Genomic DNA, 20,069 nt, shown 5'->3' on the forward strand with positions numbered 1-20,069 from the left:
CGTATTCTTCAATATTTCTAACTCTTTCCTGAATTCATTCAGAAGTTTATCCCTATCTTCCTTCAGTTGAGTTCTTTTTTTGTGTTCTTTAAATTCACTGAATTCTTTTATCATATTTATAGTTGTTCTTGTAAGTTCCATTTCCTGCATTATCTCTAGGGGGTTCTCATTGTACTCCTCTAGAAGACTATTGGTATTTGGTGGGGATATGTTATTTTGGTTTTTCATGTTACTATTTTTTCTCTGTGATTTTGATACTGAATTTCTTTTGTAGTTTCTGATTCTTGTGTGAGACTCAAGTCTTCAGATTTAGGTCTGCTTCTTGTGAACTTTATGTATCTTTGTAGTTTACTTTTTGCACATGAAAGGCTGGTTCCTCTAAGCTTCTGGTTCTCTCTTTTGATTTTATATTGGAGTGGCCAGATTGCTTTTGTCTTTAGGAGTTCCCACAGAGGCCCAAGTCAGATGAGGATCAGATGCTCTCCGGCTTTCTCCAAAGGTCTGGGTCCCTCCAGGAAAGATTTTGGCCTCAGGAATTTGGGGGTTGGGACTGGCCTGGAAGCCAGGCCCAGGAAGGATGCTGGTCTAGAGCAGCTGGTGGCCATGCCGCCGAGAGATGGAAAGGAAGTTGGGGGCAGGAAGCAGCCCCAAGAGCTCCTGGGTACTGCAGTGAGTTGCTGGGTTGGTCTGGATGCAAAGGATCAAGAAGAGGACAGGTCAGCCCCTATGTCCAGGAAAGAGGCTGGTGGGTCCTGCAGGCCCAGGGATGCAGAGGGAGGTGAGGGTGGGGCCAAGCCCAGAGTGCTCCTGGGGACCTGAGTTGGTCTGGATGCAAAGGATCAGGAAGCAGTGGTGGTTCTGCTGATGTCTGGGGTGCCAAGACAAGGAATGCGACAGGACCCAGGCTAGAGGAGTGATGGGTGGGGGAGATGGGCGAGTGAGTGAGGCTGTGGGGGTCAAGGGTGGGAGGGTGTGATAGACTTATCCCAGAGAGAGAGGAATGGGACAGGACCCAGCTTTGGTCTTTTTGAAGCAGGTCTCCCTGCAGCCCCAGCTGGTCTGGAACTCACTGTGTAGACCAGACTGATCTCGAACTCACAGAGATCCATCTGCTGCTGTGTCAAGAAAAAAGAATTTTTTAAAAAGGCACTTACTTATTGTCTCTTTATGTGTATGATGGAGGTGCAAATGTGGTAGAGGTCAGAGGACAACTTGTGGAACACCATTCTCTCCTTCCCCCTTGTAGGCCCTGGGCTTTGAACTCGAGTCATTAGGCATGGCAGCAAACACTTTTTTTGTGTGTTGTTTTAAATTTTTAAAAAAACTTATTGAGAATTTTATGTATGCATATAAGGTGTTTTTGATCAAATCCATGCCCACTCTCTCCCTTCCAACACCTCCCATATTTCCGTGTCACTTTTTTCAGTTAACTTCGTGTATTCTTCCTTTCCTTTCCTTTCCTTTCCTTTCCTTTCCTTTCCTTTCCTTTCTTTTCCTTTCCTTTCCTTTCTTTTCCTTTCCTTTCCTTTCTTTTCCTTTCCTTTCCTTTCTTTTCCTTTCCTTTCCTTTCTTTTCCTTTCCTTTCCTTTCTTTTCCTTTCCTTTCCTTTCTTTTCCTTTCCTTTCCCTTTCTTTCTTTCTTTCTAATGGGGATTTTTGCTACTCTAACATTATCCCTCTGAAGAGGTAACCCTAAAATCTTTTAAGTATTAGATAAGAACTCCCAAATACTTTTGTAATTTTGGGCCTTTGGAACAGAGTATGTTGCTAAGAGGCCTAAGGACATTTTAACTTTTAGCCAAGAAACTGTCTACTTTTCTTTGGGGTCTTTTTACCCTAACTGCCTAGCCAATTCCTACCTACTATTGTTCTCAGCCCCTATGTCAGAGGGAGGCTGGAACAGGCACTCTGGTGGTCTGCTGATATCTCAGCTTTATCCTACCAAATGTCAGAGGTCTGCTGTGGAGCCTTGGGAGGGGCCTCATGTAGTCCCAGTTACGGAGTTGCGTATGGCGCAATTTGGGGAAGCTCACCACCACGTGGGGGCAGGATCCAGGCTCTCTCAGGCAGCTCAGCCCCTATGTCAGAGGGAGGCTGGAACAGGCACTCTGGTGGTCTGCTGATATCTCAGCTTTATCCTACCAAATGTCAGAGGTCTGCTGTGGAGCCTTGGGAGGGGCCTCATGTAGTCCCAGTTACGGAGTTGCGTATGGCGCAATTTGGGGAAGCTCACCACCACGTGGGGGCAGGATCCAGGCTCTCTCAGGCAGCACCCTGAGTTCTCAGCCCCTATGCCAGAAGGAGGCCAGAACAGGCACTCTGGTGGTATGACAGCAAACCCTTTTCCTCACTGAACCATCTCAGCAATGATAAAGAAATTTGTCCAGAATTTGAAATCACTTCAATAATTTAATTGTTAGAGTTTCTTTGAACTTAGAGCCCAAGCAATTCAAATCTTACAATAATGATAACAATAATTTACTGAGTATGTACATTTCAAGCACTGAACTGTTACCACTGGTTTGGTCTATGCTGAGTGTTTCCAGGTTCTTGGCCTCTATTCAAGGAATTGAAATAAAGACTCACAGATTTGCAAAAATAGCAAGGTAGGGGATGGAGAGATGGCTCAGTGGTTAAGAACACTAGTTCTTGCAGAAGACCCGGGTTCGAATCCCAGCACCCACATGGCAGCTAACAACTGTCTGTAACTCCAGTCACAGGGGATCCGACAGCCTCTTCTGACTCAGGAGGCATTGCATGACACAGGTGCACTTACCTACATCCAGGCAATATACACATACACATAAAAATAATAAAATTTTTTTAAGTGAAAATATAGCAAGGTAACTTTTTTCAAAGCAGAACAAATAGGTCAGGTGTGCTGTCAAGAGTAACTATGGACTGGAGAGATGGCTTACCCATTAAAGGCTCAGGCTGACAACCTAAACATCAGGAGTTCGGGTCTCAGTATGCACAGCTGTCTCTCCTTTAGCCGGCCGTGGTGATGCACACTTTTAATCCTGCAGTGACAGGTGGATTTCTTTGAGATCAAGGCCAGCCTGATCTACAGGGAGACCTTGCCTCAAAAAAACGGCGGCGGGGGGGGTGGTGACAGACTGACTACAGACCACATGAGCGAAAATGTACTCAAGTGCTCCAGTTACTGTTTGGGGCTTCCTTTTATGGGATTCAAGAGAAAGAGGGGATTGGTTTACTAGGGGCATACTTTGGGGGATTCTCTACTTTGGTTGTCAATTTAAGTCATGTAACCATTTCTCTACAATGCATGTTACTTCCATAATGAATCTGGTTTTAATTATATATCCTTCCAATGTGCATTGGCAGAAGATGGTAAATATGAGATACTCATTTATGAACTAAAAGTTCATTTTTTAAAAATTTTTTAAAAACTTGAGAATTTCATACATGTATATAAGGTGTTTTAATCAAATCCATGCCTACTCCCTCCTCTCCAACATTCCCCCTCTGAAGAGGTAACCCTAAAATCTTTTAAGGATTAGATACAAGCTCCTAAATATTTTTGACATTTTTGGCCTTTGGAACAGAGTATGTTGCTAACAGGCCCAAGGGCATTTTGGCTTTTAGCCAAGAACCTGGCTACATTTCTTTGGGGTCTTTTTGCCCTAACTGCCTAGCCAATTCCTACCTCCTATTCTTATCATGCCATCCTCTGAAGGGGTTACCCAAATTGCCAATAGGAAATAGGGATGCAGACTGCTCTGGCTTCCTCCATGCTGAACAGGGACTCAGGGTGAGGCAACTGGGTTACCCCCTTCAGTGGGTCTATCTAAAAGACTCCCAAATTGCATAACTCAAAGTAATTAGCATTACAAGTTCTAGACAGGGAACTAGAAAAAAGTCGGAACTGCAATTTTCAAATGTTCATATGAAAGTCCATTGAAGTTTCTTGACAAGGGCTTTCAAAAGCATCCCTCTATTGGGTTCTTCCTCATTTTTCTTTTGTCTTTCAAGGCTGTACTAGTTGGCTGGGAAGAGTGGCTTGGATACTCAGGTGAGGGTCCAGTGACTGGCACTCCTTTAATGAATGAGCACAACCGTCAGCAAGCCCAATTTTGACTATGTTTAGCGGTCAGGCTCAGCCAAAGTCATGATGATGGTAGTTATTTCATGCCGAAGGGACTGCTGTATAGCATCTTCTTATTAGAAGGACCTGGAATTTAAAAGAATTTGGTGCTAGGAGCCATATGAGGGAGAACGTACGTCATTTGTTTTTCTGAGTCTGTGTTACTTTATTTAGTATAACAGTTTCTAGATCATCCATTTACCTGCAAATTTCATTATTTCATCTTTCTTTACTGCTGAATAGAACTCCATTGTGTAAATATACCACATTTTTGTTAACCAATCATCAGCTGAGGGACACTTAGGTTGCTTCCATCTCTTAGCTATTGTGAAAAGAGCAGCAACAAGCATGGTTGTACAAGTGTCTCTACAATAGGATGAGTCCTTTGGGTATATGCCAAGGAGTGGTATAACTGGGTCATATGGTAGGTTCGTTTTTAGTTTTTTAAGAGTTCTCCAAAAGTTCATTTTAGGGACATGGTTTGCTTTATTGGACATGCTTCCAAAACAAGTTTAGGCTAGGTCAGCCTTCCTATCTTCATACTCAGATATAAGTGGGGTACAATTGAATGCAATCTGTGTTTGATGGTTTTTAAGGAGAGGAGAAATTTATTCCATTGTTCCCAATGGGATGTGCATCGAGGGGTCCTACATTGCTAACAGATTGGTAGGTGTATGAGATGGGTGTATGTGCCTAGGCTATACAAGTAAGGATTTTAGACTATCAAGTGCATTACTAGAAGAGGGGTATGTGCATAGTCCAAACAAGTGGAGTCCTAGATTACTAAATTATTCCCTATGCTTACCTGCTTCAGAGCTAAAATACTTCTCAACCAGATTTGATGGTATATGCCTAAAAACCCAGTATTTAGGAAACAGAGGCAGGAGGATCTGAGCATGTTCTTGACCATCCAGGGCTATACAGTGAAACCCTATCTCAAGGGAAAAAAAAAAATCTCAAAATCTACACAGTTTACTTATGAGGAAAAGTACTGCCACTATTTTCCCTTTTGTGATACTGTGGACTGAACCTAAGGTCTCATATATGCAAGGCACGTGCTCTACTACTACATGCCCTGCACTGTATTTGGATTGTGAGACGGGATTTCACTAAGTTTCTCATGTTGTCCTTGAACTTACCTGATGTTCGGGCAGACCTTGATTTCCTCTTGACTCATCCTCTTCTAAAACTGAAATTAGAGGACTGTGCCACTGGACCCAACTACTAACATTATTTTCATTTTACTTTTTAGAGACTAAGACACATGGATTAATTTTGCCCAAAAGTTAACAAGTAATAATTGCTGGAGCCAGAATTCAGATACAGAAAAAATGTTTTGCTTTGATGTGCTTTCCTTTTAAAAGCCTTGCTTTTTGCTTTGCTCTTTTTTTTCTTTTTGAGATGGGGTCTCCCTGTAGCCCCAGCTGTCCTGGAACTCATTATGTAGACCAGGCTGGCCTTGAACTCACAGAGATCCACCTGTAGAGTCCAGAAGAGGACTTCGGATTCCCGTGGAGCTAGAGTTATAGACAGTTGTGAGCACTCAGTGTGGGTGGGTGCTGGGAACTGAACTTGGGTCCTCTACTTCAATTGTTTGCACTATTTTTTTAACATTTTTTAAAAATTCATTTTATGTCACAGAGTGTTTTGTGCACATGTGTAAGTGTTCCCATGTGTACAATGCCTATGGAGGCCAGAAGAAGGCATCAGATATGCTGGAACTGGAATTACAGATAGTTGTCAACTGCCATGTGGGTGTTGGGAACTGAACTTGGGTCCTCTGCTAGAGCAGCCCTTCTTCTTAACCACTGAACCATCTCTCCATCCCCATACCCTTTTAAGGGTAAGAAAACTAGTGTATTGCTTCATGAAGAAATCATGCAGATGAGAAAAAGTATTGGAGTATCAGTCTATACTACATAGCATTTTTCTACTATGTAAACACTAGTCTTCTCCAGTTTTTCTTTGGGGGACGAGAAATAAATATGCCCACTAATTCCACTTAATATCTTAAAGTAAAATAGGGGCGGGGGGGAATGGTAGCAATTTCTTGGGGAAGAAAAAGCCACATCAAACTCTTCATTTCCTGAAATTAATTTTCACCTTATCCTTCCAGATGTCTTCATGACCCAGTTCTCTGCCCTACAGACAGCTAGATCTGTTCGAACAAGACGGTTGGCAGCTGCAGAGGAAAACATTGAAGTGGCTCGGGCAGCACGCCTAGCCCAGATATTCAAAGAGATCTGTGATGGCATCATCTCTTACAAAGGTAAATATATCAATTACCCTTTCCTGAGACTCCCCAGACCAAGAACAAGTGACAGATTATGAGTGTAGCTTAATTTGTTCTCCCTTTTATCAGAGATTATAGAATTATGATCATTATACTTTTAAAGAATTTGAACCCAGATCCTTGTGTATGCTGAGCTAATCTTCAGTATAATTTTTGTGGATGAGTTGTAGTTTTAAAATACAAATGTGGGGGAGCTGGAGAGATGGCTCAGTGGTTAAGAGCACTGATTGTTTTTGCAGTGAACCTGGGTTCAATTCCCAGCACCCACATGGTAGTTAACAACCATCTGTAGCTCCAGTTCTAGAGGATCTGATGCCTTCTTCTGACCTCCGTGGGCATTGCACTACACGGGTGCACTTACACATATGCAGGCAATGCACGCGTATACATAAGATAAAAATAATTAATAAAATATTTTTTAAAAAAATATGAATGTGGCCGGGCATCGTGGTGCACGCCTTTAATCACAGCACTTGGGAGGCAGAGGCAGGTGATCTCTGTGAGGTCAAGGCCAGCCTGGTCTACATAGCAAATCCAGGCCAGCTGGGGCTACAGGGAGACCCTGTCTCAAAAAGACCCAAAAAAAAAACGAATGTGGGGCTGAAGAGATTGCTCAGTGGCTGAACACTGGCTGCTCTTGCAGAGGACTCGTTAGATTCCCAGCAAGCACATGGTGACTAACAGCTGTTCGCAACTCTAGTTCCAGGGGATCTGACAATCTCTTCTGGCATTGTAAGACATGGGTGCACCCACATACACACAGGCAAAACACTCAAACACATAAAACAAATATAAGTAAATAACAATTTTTTTAATTATGTATGTATTCTGGAGATGTAGCCCAGGGGATCCATCCATAACAGCAGATAAGTCTAGGCATAGTGACACACCTATAATCACAGTACTGTGCTTAAACTATCAGTTCAAGGTCAGTCATCCTAGTTTGAGGCCACATACTGCCTTGTCTTCTCAGGCCTTTGTTCCCATCACTCCACTCAGGAAGCAGAGGCAGTCAGAACTTTGTGAGTTTGAGGCCAACTTTGTCTACATAGTGAGTTCCAGGCCAGCTAAGTGCTACATAGTTGAGACTTTGTCTCAAAAAAAAAAGACAAAAAAAAAAGGTAACTAAAAATTGGGGGATTGTGGCAAGCCTGGTGGTATATATACACCGGAGACAGAGGCAGGTGGCTCTTTGTGTGATCAGGGCCAACCTGGTCTACATAGCAGTTTCATGCCAGCTGGGGCTATAGGGAGACCCTGTCTCAAAAAACAGCCCCCTCTCCCCCCAAAAAAAATTGCTGGATGTTTAAAATGAGACTTTTGGTCCTGCAAGATGACTCAACTGGTAAAGGCACTTGCTTCCAAGACTGACAACCTGAGCTCGATTCCCCAGGACTCACATGATAGAAAGAGAGAACTGATTCCTATAAATTGTCCTTTGACTTCCACATAGGCACCATGGCACACATGTACCCACACATATACACACAAAATAAATAAATGTATAATAAAAATAAATAACAGATTTTGACAACTAATTGTGACATTTTATGATTAGCTTTGGTTTCTTTATCTTCTATCTCTAAATTCTAAGGAATTTAATTCTTTTTCTTTTGTCTACTATTTATCTTTGGTATTTTGTTGACTTTTTGCATAGAAAAGAGGGAACTGGGCTGATTGTGGAGCTCAGTGGCAAGGCCCTGAGTTCTGTCCCAGCACTACCAAAAATACAATAGAGGGAACCAGGTTGTCCTGAGACGTAAAGTTTTATGGCACCTATTTATATTTCCAAAACTTTACATTTTTCATTCTCACAAAGCCTTGTCTGTTCTAACGGCATTCTGTGCAGCATTATCTCTCTATTGACACTGACAGAAGATAAGGTAGCAAATGGGAATCTCTCAGCAAGAATTCTATTTATTCCATACAGAATAACTGTTTTAGGAAAATAAGTTCTAAGAAAATACTTAAGAAATTATTCTTTATCTGTTATTTAATGACATTTAGACCAACAGTAATAACAATTATGGAGATTTAAGAGACACTCGAGCAAGGCACGGTGGCATACAATTTTAATCCCAGCACTCAGGGAGACAGAGGCAGGTGGATCTCTGTGAGTTCGAAGCTAGCCTGGTCTACATAGTGAGTTCCAGGCCAGTTGGGGCTACAGGGAGACCCTGTCTCAAAAAGATCAAAAGAGGTGGATGGGGAGGGGGGACTGGAAAACAGTTTTTAGATAAGGTGATATATTTGCTGTCATTCTGAGCCAGGCATAGTGATGTGCACCTTCAGTCCCAGCACTGAAGAGTCAGAGGCAGACAGATCTCTGTGAGATGGAGGCCAACTTGTTCTAGATACTTCCAGGTCAGCCAAGGCTCCAGGGAGACCCTGTCTCAAAATACAAATAAGCAAACAAAAAAGATTTATCACTCTGTAATTTCAGCATGTGAGAGGTGGATACAAGAGGATTAGAAGCTCAGGGTCTTGCATGTAAGCAGGAGCAGGAATTTACAGTAGTTATGTTTTACATTACTCATCGGAAATTACTACCCAACTATCATTGTAGTCTCAAATATATACACTATATCTTTCGTATCCTGCTTGATTTTTTTATTTGATCAAATATTGTATTGTTTGGGGACTGGAGAAATGGCTCAGCAGTTGATAGCACTGGCTGCTCTTGCAGAGGACCCGGGTTCAATACCCAATACCCACATGGTGGCTGACAACTGGCTATAACTCCAGTTCCAGGGTAAATCCCGATGCTCTCTTCTGACCTTCACGGGCATTGCATGACAGGGTTGCACTTACACACAGGCAGGCAATACACTCATATACATAAAATAAAGATAATAAAATTTTTAAAAATTGTATTGTTTGATATCTGTGAGACAAAAGATTAGATTATTTGTTGTTGTTTGTTTGTTTTGTTTTTTTGAGGAAAGGTCTTCCTGTAGCCACAGCTGGCCCTGAAACTCATTCTGTAGATCAGGCTGGTCTCCATCTCAAAGATCACCTGCCTCTGCTTCCTAAATGCTGGAATTAAAGGCATATACCACCAAAAAAGTAGATTTTTAACAAGGAGAACCATACTTTAACCCTACTTTTCAGCTAAAGATAATGTTTGCAGGCTGGGAGTGTTACTTAGTGAAAAAGCACTTAGCATGTGCAAGGCAAAGTTCACCAGCACTCCTTAAAAAGAAAAAATATTTTGAGATAATGTATAGTACTATCATACCTGAACAAGAAAAATAAATTTTAGTTAAATAATACAAGCCAGGTAAACTAGTGGGTGCCCATAATTCCAGCTACTCATGGAGCTGATTAGAAGGATGACTTTAGCCCATGAATTTAAGATCAGTCTGAGCAGTGTAGCAGGCACTCTATCTTAAATGTAAAACAACAAAGAAGGAGGTAGTATTTGCCCTTCTCTTTTAGAGTCTGTATACTAAACCGTGCATTCTTTTTCAGATTCTTCCCGGCAAGCACTTGCAGCTCCACTTTTGAATCTACCCCCCAAAAAAAAGTAGGTGCACATTTGTGATAATTGTCCAAGATTTAGAAAAGAACTAAGTGGAAAAAAAAGAAAATAATTAACTGTATTAGATTGACACCCTGGCTTTGTGTTTCAGGAATGCTGATTATTATGAGAAGATCTCTGATCCCTTAGATCTCATCACCATAGAAAAGCAGATCCTCATTGGTTATTATAAGACAGTGGAAGCTTTTGATGCAGATATGCTCAAGGTCTTTCGGAATGCTGAGGTATTTTTCACCTACTTCAAACCCATATTTTAAAAAGTTTGGTCTGCTGGGTGTGGTGGTGCACGCCTTTAGTCCCAGCACTCTGAAGGTAGAGGCAGGTGGATCTCTAAGTTCAAAGCCAGCCTGGTCTACATAGTGAATTCCAGGCCAGGTGGGGCTACAGAGAGACCCTGTCTCAAAAAGACAAAAAAAAGAAAAAAATGGTCTGAGCTGGGTGTTGTGAGCCACCATGAGGTAGTAAGGAACCAATCCCCATTCCTCTGAAAGAGCAAAAAATGCTCTAAACCACTGAGCCATTACCTCTCCAGTCCCAATAATAACAATTTCTTGAATTAAAAAACATTAAATTAGTTCCATCAGTAGAAGTGCTTATTGTGCAAATATGAAAACATGAATTCAATCCTAAAAATGCCAAGTGTGATGCTGTGTTCTTATAATTCCAGCTCTGAGGAGGCACAGAGACAGGAGTATCCCTTGTGCTCATTGTCTAGCCAGTCCAACCTACCTGGTAAAGGATTCCTGAGGATGACACCCAAAGTTATCCTGTGGCCTCTACACACATGCAAACATGTGAGCACATACCCTCACATGCACCTATGTGAAAGATACATATTCTAAGGCTAGGGATCACCCAGTCAGTAAAAGTGTTCAAGCGTGAGGACTGACCTGAGTTTTATGCCCCAAAGCCCATGTAAAATGCCAGCCATGATGGTGTACACTTGTAATTCCAGTTCTGGAGAGGTAGAGACAGACAAATCTCTGGAGCTCAGTGGCCAACCACTTTGTGAACAAATTGAAAAAGGAAAAAAAAAAAACAAGGTAAGCTGGGCCTGGTAGTGTATACCTCTAGTCCCAGCACTCAAGCGGCAGAAGCAGGTGAATTACTGTGAGATCGAGACCAACCTGGGATGGTCTGTGTTAAACAGTTCCAGTCCAGCTGCAACTACAAAGTGAGACTCTGTCTCAAAAAACCAAACTGCCAGAAAAGCAGAGGGCATTGGGGCTTGAGTTCTGTCCTGTACACATGTGACACCCAAATATACGTGTGCACTTGCACAAACACACACACAGGAAATTCTAGAATGGATTTTCTCAAAAAAAAGAAGAAAAAATAGAATCTTTGTAAAAATCCTAATTTTGCCATGAACTTTTACACCATATAGACATTTTTCTGGTTTAATATCTGTCATCTTTGTTTATGAAAATAAGTATATATGAAGCCAGGAATAGTGGCTCAGCTCTTGAAAGGCTGAGGCAGGAGGATCATCTCAAGTTCCAACCCTGGCTGAACTACATAGTAAAACCCTGTCTCAAAACAAAAACAGGGGCTAAAGAGATGGCTCAGAGGTTAAGAGCACTGGCTGCTCTTACAAAAGACCCAGGTTCGAATCCCAGCACTCACATGTTGCTAACAACTGTCTGTAACTCCAGTTCCAGGGACTTGAATTATAACATGCTTTCTATTCAAACCTTGCTTCCATAGTTATAATGCTGTCTTGTTACCTACATAGGCACTGTATAACACAGGTACACTTATATACATGCAGGCAGTACACTCATACACATAAAATTAAAAAAATAATGAAATATTACAAAATAAAAAGCACCTAGAGCACAAAATGAAATATATAGAACATAGAAAACATAAATTATCCAGTGATTTTTGAACTACCATGGAGAAGTATTTGGAGAATAGAACAGGCTACTAAGGATCCATAAAGGTTGGCAGATAACATGAGAAAAATAAACAACTAAGAGGATAATTAGAGTAATCTTGAATTATAACATGCTTTCTAGTCAAACCTTGCTTCCATAGTTCCAGGTATCTGTCAGAGAAAGGAACATGGAAGAATTCTACAATACGTTGTGCTTAAAACATTAATTAAAATTCATTATTACTGAACGTGATGGCATATGCCCTTAATCCCAGCATTTGGGAGGCAAAGGCAGATAGACCTCTATGAGTTAAATGCCAGGCTAGTGTCCATAGTCAGTTCCAGGCCAGCCAGTACTACATAGTCACACCCTGTCGCCCCCCAATTGTTTTCATTAGCACTGTATATTTAATTTTATGGATAATGAGACTCTTGACAGGAATTGAATAATAAAGCAATACAAGTGAAAAAATACCATACAGATTCTAATTTTAATTCACTATAGTTCAATTTGTTAATGACTGCTTGTCACTACATTTGCAGGTATATTTTTAAACCAAAATGAGAAGACCAAACACGATTTCTTTCTTCTGTTTTCTTCAGAAGTACTATGGGCGTAAATCCCCAATTGGTAGAGATGTTTGCCGCTTGCGGAAGGCCTATTACAGTGCCCGGCATGAGGCATCAGCCCAAATTGATGAGATTGTGGGTGAAACAGCAAGTGAAGCAGACAGCAGTGAGACCTCTGTCTCTGAGAAAGAGAATGGGCATGAGAAGGACGATGATGTTATCCGCTGTATCTGTGGCCTCTACAAGGATGAAGGCCTCATGATCCAGTGTGACAAGTGCATGGTGAGTGTTTGGTGGCGAAGTTCCCATTCCTCCTTGGGCATAACATGGCAGGCTTTTTATGAACTAGAATTTAGCCCTCCTTTTGGTTATCCTTCATCATATCTCTTTCTCCTTTTTAAAACCACTGAGCCATCTCTCCAGTCCCTCTATTCCCCATTCTTTCTGCCCTCTTTCCACTATACATGTCTCACAAAATGAGTATAAAGCCTTTCATAAATGCTACAGCATAAATATATATCATTTAGCAAGTAATGGTTTGGTTGTATATTCATTTTTTCTTAACTCTATTCATCTCACCATTTTAATTTTTTGCATTTATTTTGTGTGTATGAGTGCATTGCCTATGTGTATATAAATGCACTCATGTCTTGCAATGCCTGAGGAGGATAGACTAGGGCGTCAGATTGTCTGGAACTGGAGTTACAGATGGTTGTTAGCTGCTGTGTGGGTGCTGGGATTCAAACCTGGGTCTTCTGCAAAAACAGCCAGTGCTCTTAACCACTGAGCCATCTCTTCAGCCCCCGACAAATTGATTTTGATATATAGATCTGGACGAATAACATGGGGAGATGAGGGGCTGGAGAGATGATTCGGCAATTAAGAACACTGGCAGGCTTATAACCACTGAGGTTCACTTCCCAGCACCCACATGATGGCTAACAGTGTATAGCAGGTTACACTCAAATATAAGGCAAAAATACTCTTTAAAATCAGTTTTTCAGCTGGACGTGGTGGCACATGCCTTTAATCCCAGCACTTGGGAGGCAGAGGCAGGTGGATCCCTGTGAGTTCAAGGCCAGCCTGGTCTACATAGTGGGTTCCAGGCCAGCTGGGGCTACGGGGAGACCCTGTCTCAAAAAGACCAAAAAAAAAAAAAAAAATCAGTTTGTCTATTTTTATTCAGGCATTGTTTTTTCCTCATATTTAACCATTTATCTCTGTCACCTACTTAGGCTTAATTCTGTTTTACTTCACCTTATTCTATTGAATTATTATTATTTCTCAGAAATTTCCTCAATAAATCTTAAGTCCCTTTGTTAATTGAACCTTTTTCTTTAGGTGTGGCAGCACTGTGACTGTATGGGAGTAAACTCAGATGTGGAACACTACCTTTGTGAGCAGTGTGACCCACGGCCTGTGGACAGGGTAAGCTGCCCTCTGGCTTATAATTAGGAATGTTATACATGTTCCTGCTGTGCAAAATTGCTCAGCTTCTCTATGCCTCAGCTTCACACTGTGAGCTATTTGAGACAGGTTTCACTGTATATCTCTGACTGTCCCAGAACCATCTATGTAGACCAAGCTGGCCTAGAATTAGAGACCCGCCAGCCTTTGCCTCCCAAGTGCTGAGATTAAAAGTGTGTGCCACAATACCCAGTTGAAGGTAATTATTTTTGCCCTTCTTTTTTTCTGCATTAGGGAGGCAGAGACAGGTAGATCTCTGTAAGAAGTCATCCTTTTCTACACAGCAAGTTCCAGGCCAGCTGGAGCTACAGGGAGACCTTGTCTAAAAAGACAAATAAATAAATGAAAAAAGAAAAGAAAGAAAATAAAATACTTGGAACTATAGGAAAAGTGGTACTATATAAAACTAAGGTTCTTTTTTAGTCTGGGTCTCACTATATAACCCAGGTCAGGGTCAGCTTGTTACATCCTCCCAGTGTCTGTACAGACTTACAGAGTTCAGAAGTTGACACTATACCATTTGTTAGGTAGTGTTTGGGTGAAAACCACTCTTGACTCAGAGTTATTTACTGGCATGAGGGTCAGTGACTTACCCAAGTTGGATGGGTTCTTACCTTGGCACTGCCATGTTCGTATGTATGATCCTGGGTTGGCAAGCTGGCTCACTGAGTAACAGCGGTTCCTGCCAAGCCTGACAGCATGACCCAAATTATAGAGAGAGAGAACCAACTACTGCAAATTGTCCTCTGACCTTCACACGGCAAGCTAGCTTGCGCACGCACGCACACATGCACATACACACACACACACACACACACACGAGTCAATCAATGAATGAGTCAATGTGTATGTATTATCTTGGATAAGTCACTTCCGTAAACGGGGATTTAGGCAGCATTTCTTAACAATGGTCTTGCTGTAAACCATTGTAAGGGATACATTTTAAATGTTCAGCTTCCCTGACCCTTGAATACTAAATATCTGTAAGTAATCTTCACTGCTATCACAAAGTCTCCATTGTGGGGTTTCTCAGAGCAACTTCATAAAACCTTGTCCAAGGTATTTAGCCTTTCAGTTTTATCATTCACCTTCATTTTTAGGTTTCGTGACTAACGGTTTCCATCTTTCTCACATTTTTAGTGTATTGAAATAACTTTTAAGTCTTGAATGGGAATTTTAGGGGGTTTTGTGGTTTGGTTTGGTTTGGTTTGGGGTTTTGTTACTGTTTTGGTTTTTGTTTGGTTTTGTTATTTTTCTTTTCTTTTGATTTGGATTTTGGCTTTTTTGTTTTTTGTGTGTTTTTTTGAGATAAGGTCTCCCTATAAAGCTCTGGTTGGTTTGGAACTTGATTTGTAGACCAGGATGGCTTTGAAGATCACAGAGATCTGCCTGCCTCTGCCTCCTAAGTTTTGACATTAAAGACGTGCTATCACACCCAACTAAATTTTGGGTTTTAATTCTTCTCTTCAGTAGACATCATTAGGCCAAATGTAATAATTCTAGCCTTTGTCCATTGGCTTTTTGTTCTCATCAGGAGGTACCCATGATCCCACGGCCCCACTATGCCCAACCTGGCTGTGTCTACTTCATCTGTTTGCTCCGAGATGACTTGCTGCTTCGTCAGGGTGCGTACATAGGCATTAACCCACTGATCTTTCTGAATAGTAGGAAGTATTTGCTTCATATAACAGTTACTGTCCCATAAAGCCTTGAAGAGAGGGGTTTTTTGTTGTTGTTTTTTTGTTTCCATATAGCTCCAGCTGGCGTGGATCTCACTGTGTATATCAGGCTGGCCTCCCCAGTGCTGGGATTAAAGGCATGCACCACCATACCCGGCCTTTCCTCTACCATATATACTGATTTACAGAGACAGAGGTTTACAAAGCTTAAGTTTTTTTTCTTTTTATATTTCAGACATATATAATACACTTTGATTATAATATCCCCATTATCCTTTCTTCCCACCTTTATCCTCCCACCAACCCCTTTCTTCCTAGTTATGTCCCTTCTACTTTTATGTTTATATAGGGATGGGTATCAACTGCATTTAATTGGGGTTGCCTACATGACCATGGGTTGGGGGGTTATTTACTTGAGCAAGGGAAATTTACCAGTAGCCACACTGCTGAGGAATGTGACTTCCTCTTTACCTAACAACCATCATAAGGTGGGGCCTTATGAATCTCTTCCCCTTGGTTTGGTTGTTTCTGTTAAGTTAATTGGTAGTGGTAGTATTTGGGGTTTTTTTGTTGTTTTTGTTTGGTTTTGTTTTATTGTTTTTTCAGACTGTAGCCCAATCCAGGCCTCAAGCTCATGGTAGTCCTTCTGCCTCTGCCTCTCAAGTGCTGGGATTACAAGCATTAGTTACTATGCCTGGCTTATACTAATTTTATTTGTTTTTTTGCTGTGCTAGTGAATGACCCTAGGCCTCAAGCACACTAGGAAGGTCTACCTACTGAGTTTAAACCTAGGAAAGAGACACAGGAAATCCAAAAGATGAAAAACATCCTTCATGTAATGCTCACAGTTTGGAATTTATAATAGTCATCATTAGGCTGCTAGCTTTAGCTTTATGTTTTTTGTTTTGTTTTTTTGTTTGTGTCTTTTTGAGACAGGGTCTCCCTGTAGCCCCAGCTGGCCTGGAACCTCACTATGTAGACCAGGCTGGCCTTGAACTCACAGAGATCCACCTACTTCTACCACCTGAGTGCTGGGTTTAAAGGGGTGCGCCATCACACCCAACCTAGCTTTATGTTCTTATATTTTATATATTTTATAGTGTGTTTTGGTTGTAGTACTAGGAATAGAACCCAGAACCTTGCTCATGGTAGGCAAGCATTCAGCCACTGAGCCATCTGCCTGCCTGGCCTTTTCTATTATGAGTTCTTTCTTTATAGACCATGGGTCAGGTAAATGGATGCCTTACAGAATTCATACAAGAATCATTGTAACTTTCTCCTTTGTCCTGTGCCTCCCTAGGTGATTGTGTGTATTTGATGAGGGATAGTCGGCGTACCCCTGATGGCCACCCAGTCCGTCAGTCCTATAGGCTGTTATCTCATACTAACCGAGATAAGCTTGACATCTTTCGAATTGAGAAGCTTTGGAAGAATGAAAAGTATGTGCTGGGGTCTTACCTCTTTCTTACAGCTGTGTCCTACCCAGAGGCAAATATTCCAATTTGCTGATAAACTTAACCTCTCCCTTTCTCATATATTTTTTTTGAAGAGAAGAACGGTTTGCCTTTGGTCACCATTATTTCCGTCCCCATGAAACCCATCATTCTCCATCCCGCCGGTTCTATCACAATGAACTATTTCGGGTGCCACTTTATGAGATCATTCCCTTGGAGGCTGTAGTTGGAACCTGCTGTGTGTTGGACCTTTATACATATTGTAAAGGTAAATGATGAAGTCTTGTTTAGAAATGATCTCATATTTAATTGATCTGCAGTTACGTAACCTGTTCTTTGTTGGTGTTTTATGTTGCTGGTAAACTGAACCCAGGGCCTTGTAAGTGCTAAGCAAGCACTCTACTATTGAGCTATATAATAGTTCCAATCCTTGCCCACCCCAATTCTGAAGTCTCTGTGTATTGAAAGAGTCTCTAGTACTAACTGTGAAGCAACAGAGAGAAGTGTTACAATTTTTTTTATTTGTTTTTGTTTTTTATTGAGAAAGGGTCTCACTATGTAGCTCTGGCTTGCATAGAACTCACTATATAGAGCCAAGCTGGACTCAAAACTCATAGAGATCTGCCAGCCTCTGCCTCTTCAGCATGCAATAACACCATACTGTATGCTAATTTCAAAATCTAGCTCCAACACAGTTTATGTGCCACTGAGAAAAAGATAATAAGCCTCAGTATCAGTTCCCTTACCCTGAATCCAGATTAGTATTTATTTTACAGGTTTGTAAAGATCAAATAATCTACAAAACCAACAGTTTAGTTATCTATGTCCAGGCCTTTAATCCTGTACTCAGGAAGCAGACGCAGGCCAGCTGGAGCTACAGAGAGACCCTATTGGAAAAAACAAATCAAAAAAGAAAAAAAAAAAAAAAAGGAAGAAAACCAAGAGTTTAGTTATGTAGATTTTTATCTCAGTATCTTAAGAAAAAAATTCAAAATAATAAACATTCCATTCAGGGGCTGGAGAGATGGCTCAGTGGTTAAGAGCACTGACTGCTCTTACAGAGGACCTGGGTTTGATTCCCAGCACCCACATGGCAGCTACGAACCGTCCTTAACTCCAGTTCCAGGGGAATCCGAAGTCCTCTTCTGACCTCCACAGTAGCATTGCACGACACAGGTACATTCACATATATGCAGGCAGTATACTCATACACATAAAAATAATAAATAAAATATTAAAAAATAAAAATATTCCATTCTGTACCCACACGCTGCTTGCTGCTCTTAGACCCTGACTCTTCCTTCTCCAATTAAAAAAGAAAGTTTGCACTTTCACATCTATTTACCTTATATTTATGTGTCTTTCTTTTCTTTTTAATATTTTAATTTTATGTGTATGTGTGTATTGCCTGCTTGTAGGTAAGTGCACCCGTGTTGTGCAGTGCCCGTGGAGGACAGAAGAGGCCATCGGATCCCCTAGAACTGGAGCTACAGACAGTTGTTAGCTGTCATGTGGGTCCTGGTATTCAAAACTGGGTCTTCTGCAAGAACAGTCAGTGTTCTTAACCACTGAGCAATCTCTCCAGCCCCCGTCTCTTTTCTAATAATTCCCCCATGAACCATTCTGTCCCACAGAATGTCTACTCAAAAATTCCTGAGCATTTAATCTGTATTTCGGGGGGGGGGGGTCCATCCTATTATTCCATTACATTATTATATTCCATCTCCTTTTTGGGACACTGGTGTTTAAGAACTCTCCTTTCAGGACTGAAGAGATGGCTCAGCAGTTAAGAGCAATTTTTGCTCTTCCAGAGGACCTGGGTTTGGTTCTCATCACTCAGAGTGGCCCATAACCACTTGTGACTCCAGTTTCAGGGGATCTGATATCCTCTTCTGACCTCCACAGGCATGTGGTGCACTTACATCATGCAGGCAAAACACTCATACACATAAAATATACTTTTAGAAAAAGAACTCTCCTTTCATCTGCAGCCATCAAAATGCTTGGTTGCTCAGCCTTTCCAAATAGCTTCAGTGTTTTCTCCTTATGGGCCTAGCTTTTCTCTCAAAGATGGAAGTTGTTTTCTGGGCAGCTACCAGAGACAAAGGGAAATCAGATTTCTTTCTTTTTTTCACTTTTAGATTTATTTTATTTTTAATTATGTGTCTGTATGTGGGTATGTTTACATGAGTACAGATATCCTCAGAGGCCAGAAAAGTATGTTGGATCCCCTGGAACTGAATACAGGTGGTTGTGAGCTACCTGTCATGGGTGCTGGGAACCAAACTCTGGTCATCTGTAAGAGCAGCACATGATGTTAACCACTGAGCCATCTGATTTCAGGAAATCAGATTTTTTAACAGTGTTTGGATTTACAGGGAGACCCAAAGGAGTGAAGGAACAAGATGTATACATCTGTGATTATCGGCTTGACAAGTCAGCACACTTATTTTACAAGATACACCGGAACCGCTATCCTGTCTGCACTAAACCCTATGCCTTTGATCATTTCCCCAAGAAGCTTACTCCCAAAAGAGATTTCTCAGTAAGTCACCATTTTTTTGTTTGTTTTTGGTCTTTGACAGGGTCTCCCTATAGCCCCAGCCAGCATGAAACTCACTATGTAGACCAAGCTGACCTCACAGAGATCCACCTGCCTCTGCCTCCCAAGTGCTGGGATCACCTTAATTTGTTTGTTTGTTTCAGACAGGATCTCACCTGTTAAGGCTCAGCTACCCTTGAACTTTTTTGAGCCTCTTGATTCTGTCTCCTAAGTGCCAACTATGCCTAACTATGCCTTTTTTTTTTTCTCTTTCTCTTTCCTTCTTTTCTTTATTGTGTGTAGTGTATGCACATGTATGTAAAACTGCACATGAGGAGACCAGAGAAGGATGTTGGCTCTCCCATTTCTATCACTCTCCACTTTATTCCCTTGAGACAGGGTCTCTCACTGAACCTGGAGCTAAGCTGGCAGCCAACAAACTCTTCTTGTCTCTGCCCTACTTCCAGCACTGAGCCATGCCTGTTTTTTTAATGTGGGCACTGTGAATTTCAACCCAAGTCTTCATGCATAAAAGTACCA

The 20,069-nt window shown here is 41.4% G+C and overlaps 1 protein-coding gene across 2 annotated transcripts in view; it reads left to right on the forward strand.

The window, feature by feature from the left end:
- The window catches only part of Ash1l (ASH1 like histone lysine methyltransferase), a 176,026-nt gene that overhangs the window by 149,836 nt on the left and 6,121 nt on the right, over window positions 1–20,069 (forward strand). For both annotated transcript variants that reach the window (XM_008854069.3, XM_008854077.3), the window contains 9 exons: window positions 6,221–6,373; window positions 9,869–9,923; window positions 10,030–10,162; window positions 12,421–12,669; window positions 13,729–13,815; window positions 15,389–15,479; window positions 16,834–16,972; window positions 17,083–17,255; window positions 19,366–19,532. In XM_008854069.3, coding sequence (XP_008852291.1) covers window positions 6,221–6,373; window positions 9,869–9,923; window positions 10,030–10,162; window positions 12,421–12,669; window positions 13,729–13,815; window positions 15,389–15,479; window positions 16,834–16,972; window positions 17,083–17,255; window positions 19,366–19,532 — 1,247 coding nt within the window. The remainder of the gene's footprint in view (window positions 1–6,220; window positions 6,374–9,868; window positions 9,924–10,029; window positions 10,163–12,420; window positions 12,670–13,728; window positions 13,816–15,388; window positions 15,480–16,833; window positions 16,973–17,082; window positions 17,256–19,365; window positions 19,533–20,069) is intronic.

The sequence above is a fragment of the Nannospalax galili genome, unplaced genomic scaffold (assembly GCF_000622305.1).
Source record: "Nannospalax galili isolate Female #2095 unplaced genomic scaffold, S.galili_v1.0 scaffold591, whole genome shotgun sequence".
NCBI lineage: Eukaryota > Metazoa > Chordata > Mammalia > Rodentia > Spalacidae > Nannospalax > Nannospalax galili.